Source organism: Rhineura floridana, chromosome 3 (assembly GCF_030035675.1).
Source record: "Rhineura floridana isolate rRhiFlo1 chromosome 3, rRhiFlo1.hap2, whole genome shotgun sequence".
NCBI classification, from domain to species: Eukaryota; Metazoa; Chordata; class Lepidosauria; order Squamata; family Rhineuridae; genus Rhineura; species Rhineura floridana.
The window spans coordinates 215,759,685-215,776,605 of NC_084482.1; the positions used below are offsets into that span (position 1 = coordinate 215,759,685).

The 16,921-nt window shown below is 45.1% G+C and overlaps 1 protein-coding gene and 1 pseudogene across 4 annotated transcripts in view; both read right to left on the reverse strand.

Moving 5' to 3' along the window:
- The window catches only part of LOC133381586 (zinc finger protein 883-like), a 60,818-nt gene that overhangs the window by 10,174 nt on the left and 33,723 nt on the right, over window positions 1–16,921 (reverse strand). Inside the window, exons 1-4 of one of the 4 annotated variants that reach the window (XM_061620891.1) lie at window positions 4,511–4,689; window positions 3,088–3,620; window positions 2,807–2,888; window positions 2,167–2,249 (exon numbers count right to left, since the gene is read on the reverse strand). In XM_061620891.1, coding sequence (XP_061476875.1) covers window positions 2,167–2,249; window positions 2,807–2,888; window positions 3,088–3,504 — 582 coding nt within the window. In that variant the 5' untranslated portion in view covers window positions 3,505–3,620; window positions 4,511–4,689. Of the gene's footprint in view, window positions 1–2,166; window positions 2,250–2,806; window positions 2,889–3,087; window positions 4,464–4,510; window positions 4,690–12,133; window positions 12,774–16,921 lie in introns of those variants that run through there. The other 3 variants (XM_061620890.1, XM_061620889.1, XM_061620892.1) reach the window with 3 other exon arrangements.
- LOC133382555 (5S ribosomal RNA) lies at window positions 2,571–2,685 on the reverse strand (annotated as a pseudogene).

The following is a 16,921-nucleotide window of genomic DNA, read 5'->3' on the forward strand; positions in this document are numbered from 1 at the left end:
GTATTTATCTTCAGGTAGCCCCCACAACTGAGCTGCTTTTTCAAAGGTGCTGAGGTAAATTTGAGGAGCTTGACCAGGCTCATAGACAGCAAAGTCCTTTGGAGTAATTTTTATTTTTGCTCCATCTCTGTCCTTTCTTGTCTCCTCAGAGTGAAATTTCTCTCTATCAAATTTTAACTTTTCTACTTGTAATTCAGCATCCAATGCTCGTTGCTTCTCCCTCTCCTCAAACCCCAATCTCATTCTCTCAATTTCCAACTCCCTCTGTTTTTCCTTCTCTGCACCTTCCATCCTCAATCTCTCAGTTTCCATCTTCAACTTCTCTCTCAAGTACTCTATATAAGCGGGATTGCTTAAATATCCTTCTGGGGTCTCATCCCTGACAGGTTGTTTTTGCTGGGCAGTAGCAAATCCTATAAGTGCTACCCTCAATTCATCTACCCCTTTACCCTCGTGAGGTAAATTGAATGTTATGCACTTCTCCACCAGCTCCTCTCTTTTCATTTTTATGTATTCAGCCATGGTGTTTGAGTTCACTCACTCTTTGCCACACACTCTTTGCCAGTCACTCTCACAAGTAATCTTGTTTTGTTATTTCTGTTTGCCACACCACTGTATCTGGATTCTCTGTTGTTCGTATCCCACCGCTACTGACACCACATGTGATGCGTCCTTCCCTGGCTCTCCCTGTCAGGTTCCTACCTGCGCGTGGCTACTGCCTGTCACTAGGCACCACCAGGGACTCCACCAGTCCGGACCGCTCTCTCTTATGATTTCTCTCCCCGCTCTAGCACAGATCTCAACAGATCCCTCTGCTAGGCAACCACCAGTAACGTCCCAATACTAGTATTCCCAGAGACTCTGAATACTGGTATTGTTATTCTCTTCACCGCTGCCACCATTTGTTACAGTTCCCCTTCAGCCTTGGTCATTACCTTACCCTCCCTTCTGGTCTGTGAAACCCCAGCCAAGGATCAGGCCTTTGGTAAACCAAATTAAGTATTTATTACAGATAACAAAGCTAACAAGATTAACAAGATTTCTTCTTAAGGCACATAAGCATATGGTTTTACTCAATACTAATCCGAACTCCACCTCCCTCCTGGTGAACAACTCTCTAAACCCCACCAAGCAACCCACTCAGTTCTCTTCTCCCCCCCCAGATTCCACTCTCACTCTTCCTTTTATACATTCAGCCATTTTAAACACTCAGCCAATCATCTCGCATTCTACTGCCCATTCACTCCCCCTTTCACTCCACTTACCATGTATCTTCTAAACAACCAACACTTACCATATATACATTAATATAGGAACATCACACCCACCTCCAGACTAATTGGGGATGGGATGCAGGGTGGGTGGTCCCCGGTTGGCCCGTTAAGGGGTCCTCAGGTTGGAGCTTCAGGGCAGGTCGAAGGGAATCTGCACAGCCCTAATATCTACTACTAATTGCTGTGTTGTTTTTATGGGGTTGTTTTGGTGCACAGTTATTTATGGATGTTGTTTTAATATTGTAATGAAATCGTTTTCTTTTAACGATGGGTGTTTCGATTTTAATCTTTGTGGAAGTGGTTTCTATATTTGGCTTAGAAGCTCATTGCGGCATTAAAAAAAGGTGTCCCCGCACTTATAGTGCGAGTCGTTTCCGACTCTTAGGGTGACATCTTGTGACGTTTACTAGGCAGACCATATATATGGGGTGGGATTGCCAGTTCCTTCCCTCGCCTTTCTTTACCCCCCAGCATATGCCGGGTACTTATTTTACCGACCACGGATGGATGGAAGGCTGAGTGGACCTCAACCCCTTTTACTGGAGATTCGGCTTCCTCCTTCTGTTGGAATCAAACTCTGGCCGTGAGCAGAGCTTCGACTGCGTTAATGCCGCTTACCACTCTGCACCACGGAGGGTCATATTGAGGCATTAAACCATGCACAAAGTTTACAAACAATACTGAAAAAAAATCTTCATAGTAATAAATAACACTAGCTATATCCAAAAGGCTAGTTGAAGTGCGGTGGCTGGTCATTATTATCATCAAGATTTAAGACGGCCTTGAGTGGCCTTCGAAGCCTTTCCACATTCCAAGCACTGAGGGAGCTGAGCAAGTATAGACGCACTCAGGCTGCCCCCAGCCTTCTCTCCCCACTGATCCAGCCCCCTACCTGATCTGGCTCCACAGCAGCTGATTCCCCTCCATCACGAAGATGAGAGGGCTGAGGAGATCTTGCCAGAATCATTTCATCTCCTGCAAGAGACAAAGGTAGTGGGAAGCCATTAGCATGTGATCTTCTCAGAGAGTCAGCGACACAAGGGCCTCAGAAGAAGTCTTATCTATTGATCATGTTTGTACACATTTTATATTTCAGTTGTGTGAAAAATGCATCTTCCTCCCCCCTTTGAGCTCTTGGCCACAAATCAAAGGGCTGGTCCCCATGTATAAAGTTTGTTGTTATATGCCTTCAAGTCGATTACGACTTATGGCGACCCTATGAATCTTTTTTGGATGTATTCTTAGGGTTTGCAAGGTAAGAGGTATTCAGAGCAGGTTTACCATTGCCTTCCTCTAAACCTACGGCACCTGGTATTCCCAGGCAGTCTCCCATCCAAGTACTAACCAGGCCTGACCCTGCTTAGCTTCTGAGATCAGATCGGGAGTGTTCAGGGTAGTATGGCGAGTATAAAGTAGTGAAATGTAAATAAATGCATACTGTTGGAGAGAAGTGTCTTCATAGGAAAGATTAAAGCATGTATTTCAAAATTACAGAGGGAGACCAAATTGAGATGCATTCTCTTAATCCTTACCCAGTGGCCTCTGACCGGCGTCCGATGGAGTATTCTCTGCCTTAGGGGAATCAGTGCCCATTTCTGCAAACAGATCCTTTACCTGAAAGTGTAACGAGGATTTAGAATGTCAAATGAGGAGGATTAGAAAAGGAATAAAGGGGCAAAAGCCTCAGGGGGTTGGGATATTCTTCCCTGCATGCTTACCAAACAGACTAGCAATTAGTTACAGTGTTTTTGAGGGGATACACTCCCTTACATTTTTTGCCCCTTGGGACTATCCAGATGAAACTCTCTCTCACCTTCTGCTTTGCTGGCTTCTTGTCCTCTGCCTGGCTCAGGAGGAAACCTTCTGCCAGGGCCACCGCCTGGGAACTGGTCTCCGCTCCACATTCCCTCACCCAGCTCTCTATCTCCGCTGGAAGGATAGTCAAGAACTGCTCCAGGATCACCAGGTCGAGAATCTGAGCTTTCGTGTGCTGTTCTGGCTTCAGCCACTGACGGTAAAGGTGGTGGAGTCGGCTGCAGACCTCTCGGGGGCCCTCAGCATCCTGGTAGCAAAACTGCCTTAAGAGCTGGCGCTGCGCATCTGAGCTGAGGGTGTCCTCCTCACTCAGGGCCTTCTGCACAGTTCTTCCCCAGAATCCCCCACTGCTCCCTGCCTGGGTGATGTGGGGACCTCTTCTTGCTTTGGGGCCAGCTGAGCCTTGCTCTTCCATCTTTGATCTCTGCACTGCAGAATCATCCAACAGGAGTGAATGAACTCCTTGTTCCCCCCGTCTTCTAATTTCTGTCTGAAGGCTAAGACTATCCTGATTAGAGGTGCTACCGAGTCCTGCAAAGCCAAGATACTGCTCTGTGATGAAATTATTACACAATCAGGAGAGAGGAAAAAGTCTGGCTAGCAACCGGGTCCTCTCCCAGAACAAAACACTTGTGACTGTAGACAATCAAATAAAAAGTGGGCGGGAGGGGAGTGGGTCAGGTCCCTCCTTGTGAGGGCCATGAATCTATTTTTTCAATCTGATAGAGAGAAGGTAGAGCATCTGGACTACTGGTCTGGGCCTTAACACTCCTTCCCTGCCGGGGCACCCTCCCTCGCCGGACGACGCTCCCAGTGGCAGCCCTCCAGAGTTTTGAGGGCCCTGGCTCAGTGGTGCAGCACTGACAACACTGCTGTGCCTGGCTAAGTGGGGGGCAGGGAGGAAGTGATTCCAGGTGCACGATTAGGGACGCAGGTCCATGAGATCAAAGCAGCACTGCGGGTCTAGTTTAAACCCCTCCCCCATCTCTCTCTCTCTCTCTCAAAGCCAGGAAGCCCCCCCCTCTCAAAAGGAGTCTTCTGGCTTTGCAGAGAGGAGGGGTGGAAGAAGATCCACCGCTTCCTGATTTGGGTGTTGCAGTAGATCCCGGATGGATCAGCTGAGCAGGCCTCCTGTGCACGCTCCCGCTGCAGCCCTGGGGCACCGTTTCAATCAAATGCACAAAATTGGGGTGGAGGTGGGGAGAGGCTCACCAGATTCCAGAAGCGCTTGGGAGAAACAAAGGCCACTTTCTCCCCCCAACCCCCCCAAATGAGAAGCCAGGAAGGAAGGGACTTTGCAGGGAGGTGCTTTTGCCCTGTTGGATTCTTCCCCCTCCTCTTCCTCCTCCCCCAATTCCCTTCCTCTCTAGGAGTCTAGTTCAGTTCATTTTAACCCTTAGCATGCTGCACAGTAGGACCACCTCTCTCTCTACGACAATCTCTCTCTCTCTCTCAAAGCAGGAGCCAAACAGGAATCAGGCGCTGCATACGCATCTTGGTCTCCAAGCTAGTATTGCTGCCCCACCCTTGACTAGGGTGTAGTCGTCCTGGGCCAGGGTATGTCTCCAGCATCCTACCAGCCGATCAGCATGAAATGGGAGTGTGTTAGCCACTGAAAAGAGTCTTCTCACATGCTTCCTTGTCCTTTCCTGATGATTGGAGCCAATCAGAGTGCAAGCAGGCGAGTCAGTGCTGTCACAGGGGCAGGCCCAAATGATGTCAATAAGCATGATACGTTAAGCATCCTTAACTTCCTGGCTTTGCAGAGAGAGAGAGAGAGATGGGGGAGGGGTTTAAACTAGACCCGCAGTGCTGCTTTGATCTCATGGACCTGCATCCCTAATCGTGCACAGTTGCTTGGAGCACACCACGCAAACAAAAACATTTCTCTGATTGGAAATTAAGATAGAAATCTCAGCTGAAACATACAGCCTGGGTAGAGAACATTTAATAATAAATAAATAAATAAATAAAATCTAGCCTACTTAATTCTGGCAAGAAGGGTTTAAGTGCCCTCAGGCCAGCCCAGTCACCAGAAGGCCATTGTAGGAAGAAAGGAGCCTAGTGTTGTGTAGATGTTACATGGGAGCACTCAGGAGTAAAGATGGATGCTCCTGAAAACTGCAGTTCTGAACACACTTACTAAGGGATTAAGCCCCATAGAACTCAACAGGATTTACTTTTGAGCAGATATGGTTTGGTGTGTGCTGTTGGTAAGGCTTGAGTAGGGATCCTCTGCAAAGATATCCATATCCAAGCAGAGTTGGCAACCCCCTGCTTGGAATTGCCTGCCCTGCCCTTTTAACATGGCTGCTCCAAACTTCTTTACAGATTTGACCCTTCACTTCAGAATAGGGTTGCCAGGCTCAGGGCCTGATCCTGATCCTGTATCTTTAGGAGAAGAGAAAATTCAGCCAAGTGCAGGTGTTCTTGGAACACTGTAACGGGAAAAACCACAAGGTGGAATTCTCCCTTCTGCCTCCACAACTTTTAAAGATACAGAAGACCTCTTGGAGGCTGGGCCTGGCAACCAACCAAGAGGTCTTCTGTATCTTTAAAAGTTGTGCAGGGGGAAAGGAGAATTCCACCTTGTGGTTTTTCCCATTACAATGTTGCAAGAACGCCTGCACTTGGCTGACTTTCTGTTCTCCTAAAGATACAGGATCAGTCTCAGGCCCTGAACCTGGCAACCCTACTTCATAAAGAGGTTTGAGAAAAGAATAAGAGTAAGAAGATTCTCCACCCTTTTTTGTCTACCCTGTGGGCTGCTATAAACTTTGACAGCCAACCCAATTCCAGTGAGTAATAATTGACAGAGAGAAAAAATGTATGGTTTGGTCTACCTTCACAGACAGCAGCTTAGGACCAACAGCAATTGCAACCACACTTCCCAGTATGTGAATCCTCTTTTACCACTATTGCACAAGAAACAAGCCGGCATGCAACCAACAAGGTGCATCATCAGTGGGATTAAGGGGGTTAAGCTGAGCGCACAGAAACACTGTTGTTGCTTCCATAGATGTCAGGGAGTGAGGTTAAACATAAATGAAATGCAAATAGAAAAAGAAAAACGAAAGACAGTGATGATTTCCTAAAAGCAATACCATACCAACCACAAGATTCCTATGAGTAAGGCAGAAAACTCAGCATCTCACAACCAGTCAGGATTCCTAACCAAAACCCACAAATAAAAAATCCCGGCAGCCAGTTAGCCAAGGTCACAGAAATCCCCTGCAGCACAAGGTCACAGAAATAGCCTGACCTGGAGGCTGCAATTAATGCAGCATGCTGTAGCACGATTGCTGGCATGAGTGAGACCCTATCAACACATAATAATTCTGCTCTGAAATCTGCACTGGTTGCCAATTTGCTACCAGGCCAAGATCAAGGTGTGCTTTCCATGTTACGGATGTCACATAGTACTTGTTCTGCTCTTGTAAGAAATCGGTCCTTGAGTGTGGCAGCACCTACACTTTGGAACTCCCTACCTATTGACATTAGGCAGACACCTTCATCGTACTCTTTTCAGCACCTGCTAAAAACATTTTGTTTAGGCAAACCTACACAGGCTGGTAGAAGCTGTTGTGTTTTTTTATCTGTTTTTAACTCATGGTTGGTTTTTATTATTTTGAATGTTTTAAATAGCTGTCTTTAACTGTTTTTGCCAATAATTTTGTTTTAATTCCTTCTGTAAACTGCTTTGAGATTTTTTTTTACAATAAAGCGGTATATACATTTTGTAAATAAAATACATAAATAAATTGTGGAGTCACTGTGGCCCTTGAGTCTCTTTCCACTTTTAGAAACAAAGGAATCTGCCTTGTACCAGCTCAGGCCATTTGGTACCATGTAGCTCACATGGACTAGCATAGGCTCTCTATGATTCCAGGCAATAGTCTTTTCCTAGAAATTGAATTTTGGACCTTTGCATGCAAAGCATATGCCCTGGCACTGATCTACAGCCTTTCCCATTTAAAAAAAGGATCTTTTAAATTTGTTCTTTTCAATTCACTAATGAATGCACAGCATACCTAGGGCGGATCCACACCATTCATTTCAAGCACATTAAACAAATATTGAAGCACATGAATCCCACCACAGAATCATGGGAACTGTCGTTTGTTAAGGGTGGTGGGAACAGTAACTGTGAGGGGGAAACTACATTTCCCAGGATTCTTTGGGGGGAAGTCATGTGCTTTAAATACGAGGTAGATGTGCTTTAAATGGATTGTGTGGATCTACTTAATAAACATTGCCTGCATGTAAATCATTTTAATTAATTTCAAATGGAAATGAACTATAAAGTTTACTGGGTGGCCATGGGCGACTCACCATCTCTCAGCCTAATCTGCCCCTCAGAATGAAAACAACAGAGGGGAACCATGAACACCCCAAGGAAGAAGGGCGCACTTAAAATGTAGAGGAAGTAATATTGTAGAATCATAGTGTGAAATCAGATATTTATTGGGACATAGTATGAAGAAATATTTATATAAAGTTGTTTATTATTTACACAACCAGTGTAGTAGGGTTGCTAGGCTCAGGGCCTGAAATTGATTCTGTATCTTTAAGAAAAGAGAAAATTCAGCCAAGTGCAGGTGTTCTTGCAACACAATAATGGGAAAAACCACAAGGTGAAATTCTCCCTTCCCCCTGCCCAACTTTTAAAGATACAGAACACCTCTGGGAGGCTGGGCCTGGCAACCAAGAGGTCTTCTGCATCTTTAAAAGTTGTGCAGGGGGAAGGGAGAATTTCACCTTGTGGTTTTTCCCATTACATTGTTGCAAGAACACCTGCACTTGGCTGAATTTTCTCTTCTCTTAAAGATAATCATTCTCAGGCCCTGAGCCTGGCAACCCTAATTTGTAGTGCAATCCTATGATTGTTTACTCAGAAGGAAATCCCAATGTATTCAATAGGGCTTACTCAAACAGGGAAGCATGCACAGAACTGCAGCCTCAAGAGATAAGGAACTTCACTCACCCAACCCAAAATTCAAAATCATGCCACTTTAAGCTGTTTTGCAACTGTTTATATTTGTTTTTATGGTTATTGGATTTTAAAGGGATTTATTTCTTCTTGTGAGCTGCCTTGGTTTCCAATCACCAACCCTACCTCACAGGGTTGTTGGGAAGACTCCATATATATATGCACACACTGGAGATGTACAAATACATAGACCCCATATAATAGTTTATTGTCAAAACCAGTTGGGCATTGCAGAACTTTTTTTTTTTTAAAAAAGATCAGTATTAGTTTCCTACATAATAAAAGCAGTGATACCTATGTAAGTCCTGCCTAATTGCTTTAAAAATAGGATTGGAGGGGGAAAAGAAAGATTTACAACACAAACACAATTCTTTGCTATGTTCACTCAAAAGTCCCATTAATTTACAGCACAATCCTAACCATGTCTACTCAAAAGTAAGTCCTATTGAATTCAAAGGGGTTTACTCTGGGTATGTGGGATTAGCATTACAGCTTTACTCCCAGAAAAGCAAGTACTGGATTAAAGGTTATTGGGAAGGTTTTCAAAACACTGCCATCTTCAACAGCCCAGGAACATTTCAACTTGTTTGATGCCTGCGCACAAGAGGAAAAAAAGACTGCTGAAAGCTATATACTTACTCAGTTTTTGAGATGTTCAGATAAACAGGAAAAAAAAAGTTTCTACCTTTGCAATGGGGTCTAGGTACTGCCTGGAGGCCAAGAAATCCCTTGTCAATCACAACCCTGACTTCACTTATTGGCTACAAACCTGCCAGGGTGGGGTTAGCGCAGTCTGCTAAGAGATCATTTCACAGAAGATGTGGGGTTGCCCTGACATTTTGGTGTATACCTTGTGAACCAGACCACCTAGGAACTTAATTTTTAAAAAAAGAAAGCTGAGAGTCTGGAGATTGAGGTGACTCACCTGAAGATCCAGAGAGGACCCCAAAAATCCAGAGTCTCCGGGCAAAAACTAGACACCTGGCAACCCTATCTGGGTCAGTTTTCTCTAGATGCACTCTGCTATCAGCTTTCACCCGCTCGTCTATCTTGGCTGCAGGCAAGGGGCTTCTTTCTCTGACACAATGCTACTTTTGCATAATGGTCACACACATCTCCAGCGGCTGCCAAACCTACACAATACACACCCACAGGCCCACGGGTGGCACCACTGACTAGCTATCAAACACTAGGAAAGTTTAAAGAAGTCCCTTACACTCAGTTTCAGATCCTCCAAATATTGCGTATTGTATATTTATATCAGCAGTAAAAACGCAGGCCACAAGAGCATTAACAAGCTTTGAGACTTTATTTTTATACAATTCATTCACTGACAAAAGGCTTACTTTCTATTATACACAAAATTGTATTACAGTTTATAAAATTATAGATAGTACCTAATTCCCCACACCCGTAGCAAAATCACTACGTCTACAAATCTATCATGTTGGTGAGAGTGTGGAGAGCTAGGTACATATATAGACATCTGTAAATTGGATTTGCTGAGGACCTACTTGTAAGTCCAATGTTTGCAAGCCTGAATATCTGGTTGTGTCCCAGATTATTTTATTTTTAGGGTGGCTTTCCCCCCCATATTTATTTATTTATTAGATTTATATCCCTCCCCCTTTTCTCTCCCAGGTCCAGATCCACTTCATATCCTTCTATCTTATTCCATTCTGGAAAGACGACATAAATGTTCATAAGCTGGGGGAGAGGAATAATCTTTTCCCATAGGTCTGGAAATTTATGAAGACCTTTCTTAACAGTCCTGTGCATCACATTTGAGGCTAACGAGTTCAGTCTGCAATTCTGTACATACTTATTAGTGAGAAATCTCTACACAATGCAGCGGTGCTTACTTCTGTGCAATGTAGTTCTTGTGGCATGAACCTACCCTAGAAATTAGCTACCAGGCCAAGTTCAAGGTTCCAGTTTTGGTGTACAAAGCCCTACACGGCTTGGGACCAGGATACCTGAAAGACCGTCTTACCCCTTATATACGCAGTTGATCACTGCGCTCTGCAAGTGACGGCCTCCTGCAGATACCATCTTATCAGGAGGTCCATTCTGCACAACATAGGAAATGGACGTTTAGTGTAGTGGCATCTACCCTTTGGATTTCCCTCCCCTTAAATATTAGACAGGCTCCGTCTCTGTTATCTTTTTGGCACCTACTGAAGACTTTTCTCTTTCAACAAGCCAAGACTGTATGCCAGTCTGCTTCTGTGTTGGAATTGCTTTTTAAGATGTTTTAAAAGCTTTTTTTTTTTTTAATGTTTTTAAAGATGTTTTGTTCTAATATATGTTTGTTTTTATGATGTTTTAGAGTGCTTTTAGTGTTTTGGTTTGCCACCCTGGGCTCCTACTGGGAGGAAAGGCAGGATATAAATTTAATAAATAATAATAGAAATTGTGACACCAATTCTGAACCAAGGTAAGACAGCTGCATACTAAATACAGTAATACCTCAGTTAACGAAGTAGATGCGTTCCTGGACATTACTTCTTTAACAGAAACTTTGGTACCAGAGGTAGGAATAACGTGGAAGGAATAGGGATAGGTTTCTACACCACAAGACAGAAGAGCAGTTCCACATATTTCAGCAAACTTTTAATTCAAAACTAACAATACACATGTCTGAAATGAAACAACCAGGTCAGGTAAGCCCTGCATACAGACCGCTTGAAGGCTTCTTCCAAAACGCATCCAGGGATGCCTGCCCGGCCTTTTTTCTTTTATCATGCAGCCTCTTGCTATAGCAATCTAAAGCTTTGACACAGTTCTCTCCATACACTCGAGCCGGCAGGCAAGGGGCAGCCACTATCACTACCACCCTGTGCTTGGTCTCTCTCTCTCTCTCTCTGCCATCCTCCCCTACACTCGAGCAGACACGTCCTTCCAAGCAGTGCTTCCAAGGCACCTGAAGCATTGTCTACTGCGGAGGCGCCTGCGTCACCTGGCAAGGAGTGCATTCCAGCCACGTGGGAGGGAACTGCCTGCAGCAGCTGCCATTCAGTAGAAAAGTAGTCACTTTCTGACTATGTCAGAGTGTACACCCCCCATGCCCACACCACCCCAAATTTTTTTTTGTTAGAAGGAGCTCTCCTGGACAATTTGTTAACTGAGGTATTACTGTATTTACATAACTGTAATGTTTACGGGCCCACTGCTTCTTAGATTAGTACATTTATAAATTTCACAAAACTGCAAGCTACCCAAAACCCCTTTTTAATGTTTACGGGCCTACTGCTTCTTTGCAAAGGAGGATAGGGAGAAAACCAGAGCAGGAGCAAGCCACACAACTTTTCTCCTAGTAGAGAAATAACTGTCTTTTACCTCTTCAATTACCACTGGGCCCAGGGGGTGATCAAAACCACTACCCAGAGACAGACAGCAGGAATCTTGATAGAGAAGGACGTTCCAGAGAATTGAGTACTTTTACTTTTAATTATTACCTTAACAACATAATGTTACTATACTAGTTTCATTCATAGTTACATAAAAGGAGCAGCCAAACCCCATTAGTATCATAAGGTGGTATTTAATGCTGTTCCTATTCAGAGCAGACCCATTGACGTTAATAGACATGTCTAACCTAAGTTTATTAATTTAAATGGGTGAGTAGGTCCTAGCTGAATACAACCCTTAGTCTTTCAGAACTAGAAATCTGGGTTATTTGGTTCTAAGTGACAGCAGGGACCACTTCTGAACCAAAGTAAGACGCTGCAATTTAGTTAGATGCTAAGTATTTGTACAAGAGTAATCCTTAAGTGCCCACAGTAACTTTGCAAGAGAGGGAGCTGGAGAGAAAACCAAAATAAGTTGACCAAGCTTCAAAACCCCATTGGCCTTGCCCTCCATGACCTCTTTGGAGCCCTGTCAAGTCCCATGACCAGCAGCTGCCACTGCTTTTATGGTTTCTCTCCTAAGTGAATTCTTCCATGGGAAGTGAGACTTCTCTTGCAGCTGAAGCTCTTTTCACATTCCAAGCATTGATACGGTTTCTCCCCACTATGAAGTCTACGATGGCAGTGAAAGCTTGTGCTTCTACTAAAGCTCTTCCCACATTCCAAGCACTGATAAGGTTTCTCCCCGCTGTGAATCCTTTGATGGGCAGTGAGACTAGCCTTGCAGGTGAAGCTGTTTCCACATTCCGGACATTGATATGGTTTCTCCCCTGTATGAATTCTTTGATGGTAAGTAAGACTTGCCTTGCAAGTGAAGCTGTTTCCACATTCTAAGCATTGATACGGTTTCTCCCCTGTGTGAATTCTTCGATGGTAAGTGAGACCTGCCTTGTAGGTGAAGCTTTTCCCACATTCCAAGCATTGATATGGCTTATCCCCACTGTGAATTCTTCGATGGGAAGAAAGATGGGAACTGTGTCTGAAGCTCTTTCCACATTCCAAGCATAGATATGGTTTCTCTCCTGTATGCATTGTTTGATGGGAAATGAGACTTTTCTTGAAGCTGAAGCTCTTGCCACATTCCAAGCATTGATACGGTTTCTCCCCTGAATGAATTCTTTGATGGGAAGTCATATCACACTTCCAAAAAAAGCTCTTTCCACACTCCTGGCACTGATATGGTTTCTCCCCACTGTGAGTACTTTGATGGCGACGGAAGTTTGTGCTTCTGTTAAACCTCTTTCCACATTCAGGGCATTGATATGGTTTCTCCCCGGCGCGAATCTCCATATATTTATACGGCTCCCTATTTGTGTGAATATAGTCGTGGTCTCCCATAAATCTAGTTTTCAATTTCTCACCTTCTGCAACAAAGAGAGAAACTGATTAAAGCCTTGGGAAGCAATGGAACCCTGAACTATCGAACAATGCCAATGAACCCTTGTGATAAAGGAAGAACTGAAGGGACTTAGATGGGAGGCGGATCTTATTACAGAGTTAACTGCCTCTGCTGACTGGCATTAACTGACAGATGGTGTGCTGCAGATTGCTGGGTGTTAACTGTGGAGACCTGAGTTCTGCTTCCAACTCAGGGATGAAGCCCAGTGGATGGTCTTGGACCACCTGCTTTCTCTCTCAGACTAGCCTACTTCACAAGGTTGTTGTGTAAATAAATGGAACAACACCATGTATTCCCTCTGAACCGTTAGGAGCAATGGAACAATACGAAGGTTAGACCCCATCATTCACTGGCAGAGGATGTCATTTGCATGCAGAAGGTCCCAAGGCCAATCCCTGAATTCTACAGCTAAGGCAACGGTGGGGGACCTTTGTCCCATGTGCCTAATTAGGCTCAGCAGGGGTCAAAATGGGGTGTGCAAGGCTGTTTTCCTCAGACCTGGGATTTCCGGTGTGGGCAGGTTAACATGTGGCAGCGAACAGATGACTGGCAGCTTAAAGTGCATTCCTCCACCGGGATCAGCTGCATTAGGGAGTTCCCCATCAGGAACTCCACAGTGCTCTCAATGGGGCTCTCAGAGCTGATCATATGATGGCTGCTGAGATCCATCACTTTGAAGTCCATCTGCAATTGCCTATAAAGCACAGTGAGGCCAAATATCAAAATACAATTGCTTGGGGGAGCGAGGAGAAAATGTGAGGAAAGGGGGGGGGGAAGGACAATAAAATGCAACACAGGTTTGTAAAACCTGGAGGAAGCATGTTCAGAGACAACACAGTAGATAGCTGTCCACTTAAGCTTAACTGCAGGGGGGGTAGAATCCCAGATGGTGTAGGTGGCGCTGTTCAGCTACATCAGAATATTGAGGTTTATCACATAAACAACTGAATTTCACAACAGGCTGTTTCAACAGGGAGCCTCACCGAGAGAGGCCACAATCCGACAGTTCTCCTCCATGACTTCATTATGCAGCGCCCTCTGGTCAGGATCCAGAAGCGCCCACTCCTCATCCGTGAAATACACAGCCACGTCCTCAAAGGACACCACACCCTAAAAGAAAATGAAACATCACCTCTCGTAGACAGTGTAACCATTATCTACTAGGGCTGTGCGCCAGATTCAGCCAAGGCTGGAGCCAAATTAGGCCTATCTGGCGGGATTAGGGTTGCCAGGTTCAGGGCCTGAGACTGATCCTGAATCTTTAGAAGAGAAAGTCAGCCAAGTGCAGGTGTTCTTGCAACCCTGTAATGGGAAAAACTACAAGGTGGAATTCTCCCTTCCCCCTGCACAACTTTGAAAGATACAGAAGACCTCCTGGAGGCCAGGCCCGGCCTCCACCTTGTGGTTTTTCTCATTACAATGTTGCAAGAACACCTGCACTTGGCTGAATTTTCTCTTCTCCTAAAGATACAGGATCAGTCTCAGGCCCTGAGCCTGGCCACCCTAGGCAGGATCCAGATAGTTGAGTCAGGCTGAGACAGCTGTGGATTGCTACGGGCCTGGATAACCCAGAGCAATCCAAGGCTGTCAGGAGACAGGGCATTGGACAAGGAGGAGAGGCAGGCAATAAGCAGGAAAAAACACGAATAGACCAGGCCCTACAAGACCATCGGCTGCATCTTCCTGCCTGTTGCCCTGCAGGATCAATGCCTCTGCTCAACAGCGCTCGAGTGGAGGCATCAATCCTGCAGGGTGCCAGGTGCAGACTCATAACAGAAGCCACTTGTAAAGGAGCACCCTGCGGAACCCCCCTTGCTCTCACTTGTTGGGGGGAGAGAGTTGAGACCTCTCCTTGATCCCTTCCAGCCATATGTCTAATGATGGTTTTCAAAAAACTAATTAAACATTAGCCCCACCCCAAACTATTTTGGGATTGGATGCACAGCTGGTGGTCCTCAGCAGTAGTGGAGTGGCAAATTCAGAAGCGCAGGGTCCCTTCATGATACTCACACAATACACCCCTCACAGCCACGTCCCCTTTTCCACCTTCCCTCGTCTCCCTTGCTCTCCCCGTCATCTCACGAGTCCACGCTCCATTACAACCCCTAGGAGCCAATCAGCATGAAAGGGGAGGGTGTACGTTAGCTACTGAGAAGAGTCTCCCCAGGGGCTGGCTCACCTCCTTTCACTCTGATTGGCTCCAGTCAGCCAAAAGGACAAGGACTCTTCTCAAGCGTCCTTTCAGGGTGGGTGGCTGCTACATAGGGACATGGCTGGGACTCTGCTCTCCTCAAAATTGAGTCTATCACACCCTGCAACCCTAGATGACTACACCCCTGGCCTCCTGGGTTGGCTCATTGTGGGCTGGCCTGATTGGGACCCCACAGACTGGAGCCATGGGGCAGACTGGGGACTCTGCACAGCCCTACTATCTACAACTACTGTGTTGTTTTAATGGGTTGTTTCCCATTTATTTATGGATGTTGATTTTAATATTTTAATGAAATTGCTTTATTTTAATGAAGGGATTTTAATCTTTATGTAACTGGTTCTTATACTTCATTAACTGCTTAGAAAGCCCATTTTGGCATTAAACAGTATACACAATTAATAAACAGTAATGAACAATATTCATACTAACAAATAATACTAATTATATCCAAAAAGCTAGCTAAAGGGAGGTTGCTGCTAGCCATTATTATCAAGATTTATGCCTTCTTTGAGTGGTCTACAGTGCCTTTGTTGAGGGGAGATTTCACAGAAGCAGGGAGAAGGGCAGAGATTGGTTCAGGCTCAGAGGTGAGCAGGGTACGGAAGCACTCAAGCTGCCCCTAGTCTCTCTCCCCACTCATCGGTCCCCCTACCTGATCTGGTTGCCCAGTAGCCACTGCTCCACTATTGCGAAGATGAGATGGTTGAGGAGATCTTGCCAGCATAATTTCATGCCCTGTGGGAGATAAAGGTAGGCAGCTTGTAGCACATGCTGGTCTCGGAGATTCTCCAATTTAAGCTCTGTTTTCCTAGATTAAAAGGATTAGGCTGTTGTAGGTAAGAAAACTGAGTTGAATGTTCCTGCTTTCAGTTCAGATTAAAATCAGCTAAAAACTAGTCTAGTTTAATCAAAGTTAGCGTTCAAGGTGCTACATGATAAAGTGCACTTTGAAAAGTGTGTTGTGTTAAAAAATCAATAGAACCTGGTTAGCTTTTATCTGGTGTAAGTATTTGTTCACTCACCTGACCTCATTGCCTGGTGGGACTAGCCAGGCATATAAATTCATAGCAACCCAGCAAGGGGAAACAGCCTGCACTGATCAGGGACTTATACGGCCCTTCCAACTCTACCATTCTGTTCTAGACAGGCACAGCTTTGTAGTCTCAAGCATGGATGATGGTGAAGTCAAGAGAAGAGGTTTGGAATTGTTAGGCACTGGGGAACATTTTGGGACAAGCCGGGCTTGCAAGAAAAGGGACAGGCTCCACTTGAACTGGGATGGAACCAGAATGCTGGTGCTTGAAATAAAAAAAGGTGGCAGAATGGCTTTTAAATTAATTGCAGGGAGAAAGCTGGCAGGACCTGAGGAGGGCCCAGTTTGAAATAAATCTTACCCCTAGATGAAGGTTAAAAAATGGATGAAAATCTAAATTGGGGGTGGGGTGCACAGAACTAGGCAGCGTTGTGCCTGCAGGTGCACAGGATAGCTCTTCAGAGAAGACCAAGCACCACAGGCCAAAAAACAAGTGCCGTAGCCGCCTGAAGACAGACACGGTATACAAGTGTTTATAAGCTAATGCTAGAAGCCTCCGAACCAAGATGGGAGAACTGGAGTGCTTGGCCTTAGAGGACAGCATTTTATATAGCGGGCATAACTGAAACCTGGCAGAATGGAGAGAACCAGTGGGACACAATTATGCCTGGATATAAGCTATATTGGAAGGACATACTGGAGGTGGTATTGCTCTGTACATAAAAGAGCGCATGAGTCCAGCAAGCTAAGAAATCCCCAAAGGGGTAGACTCCTCCACAGAATCATTG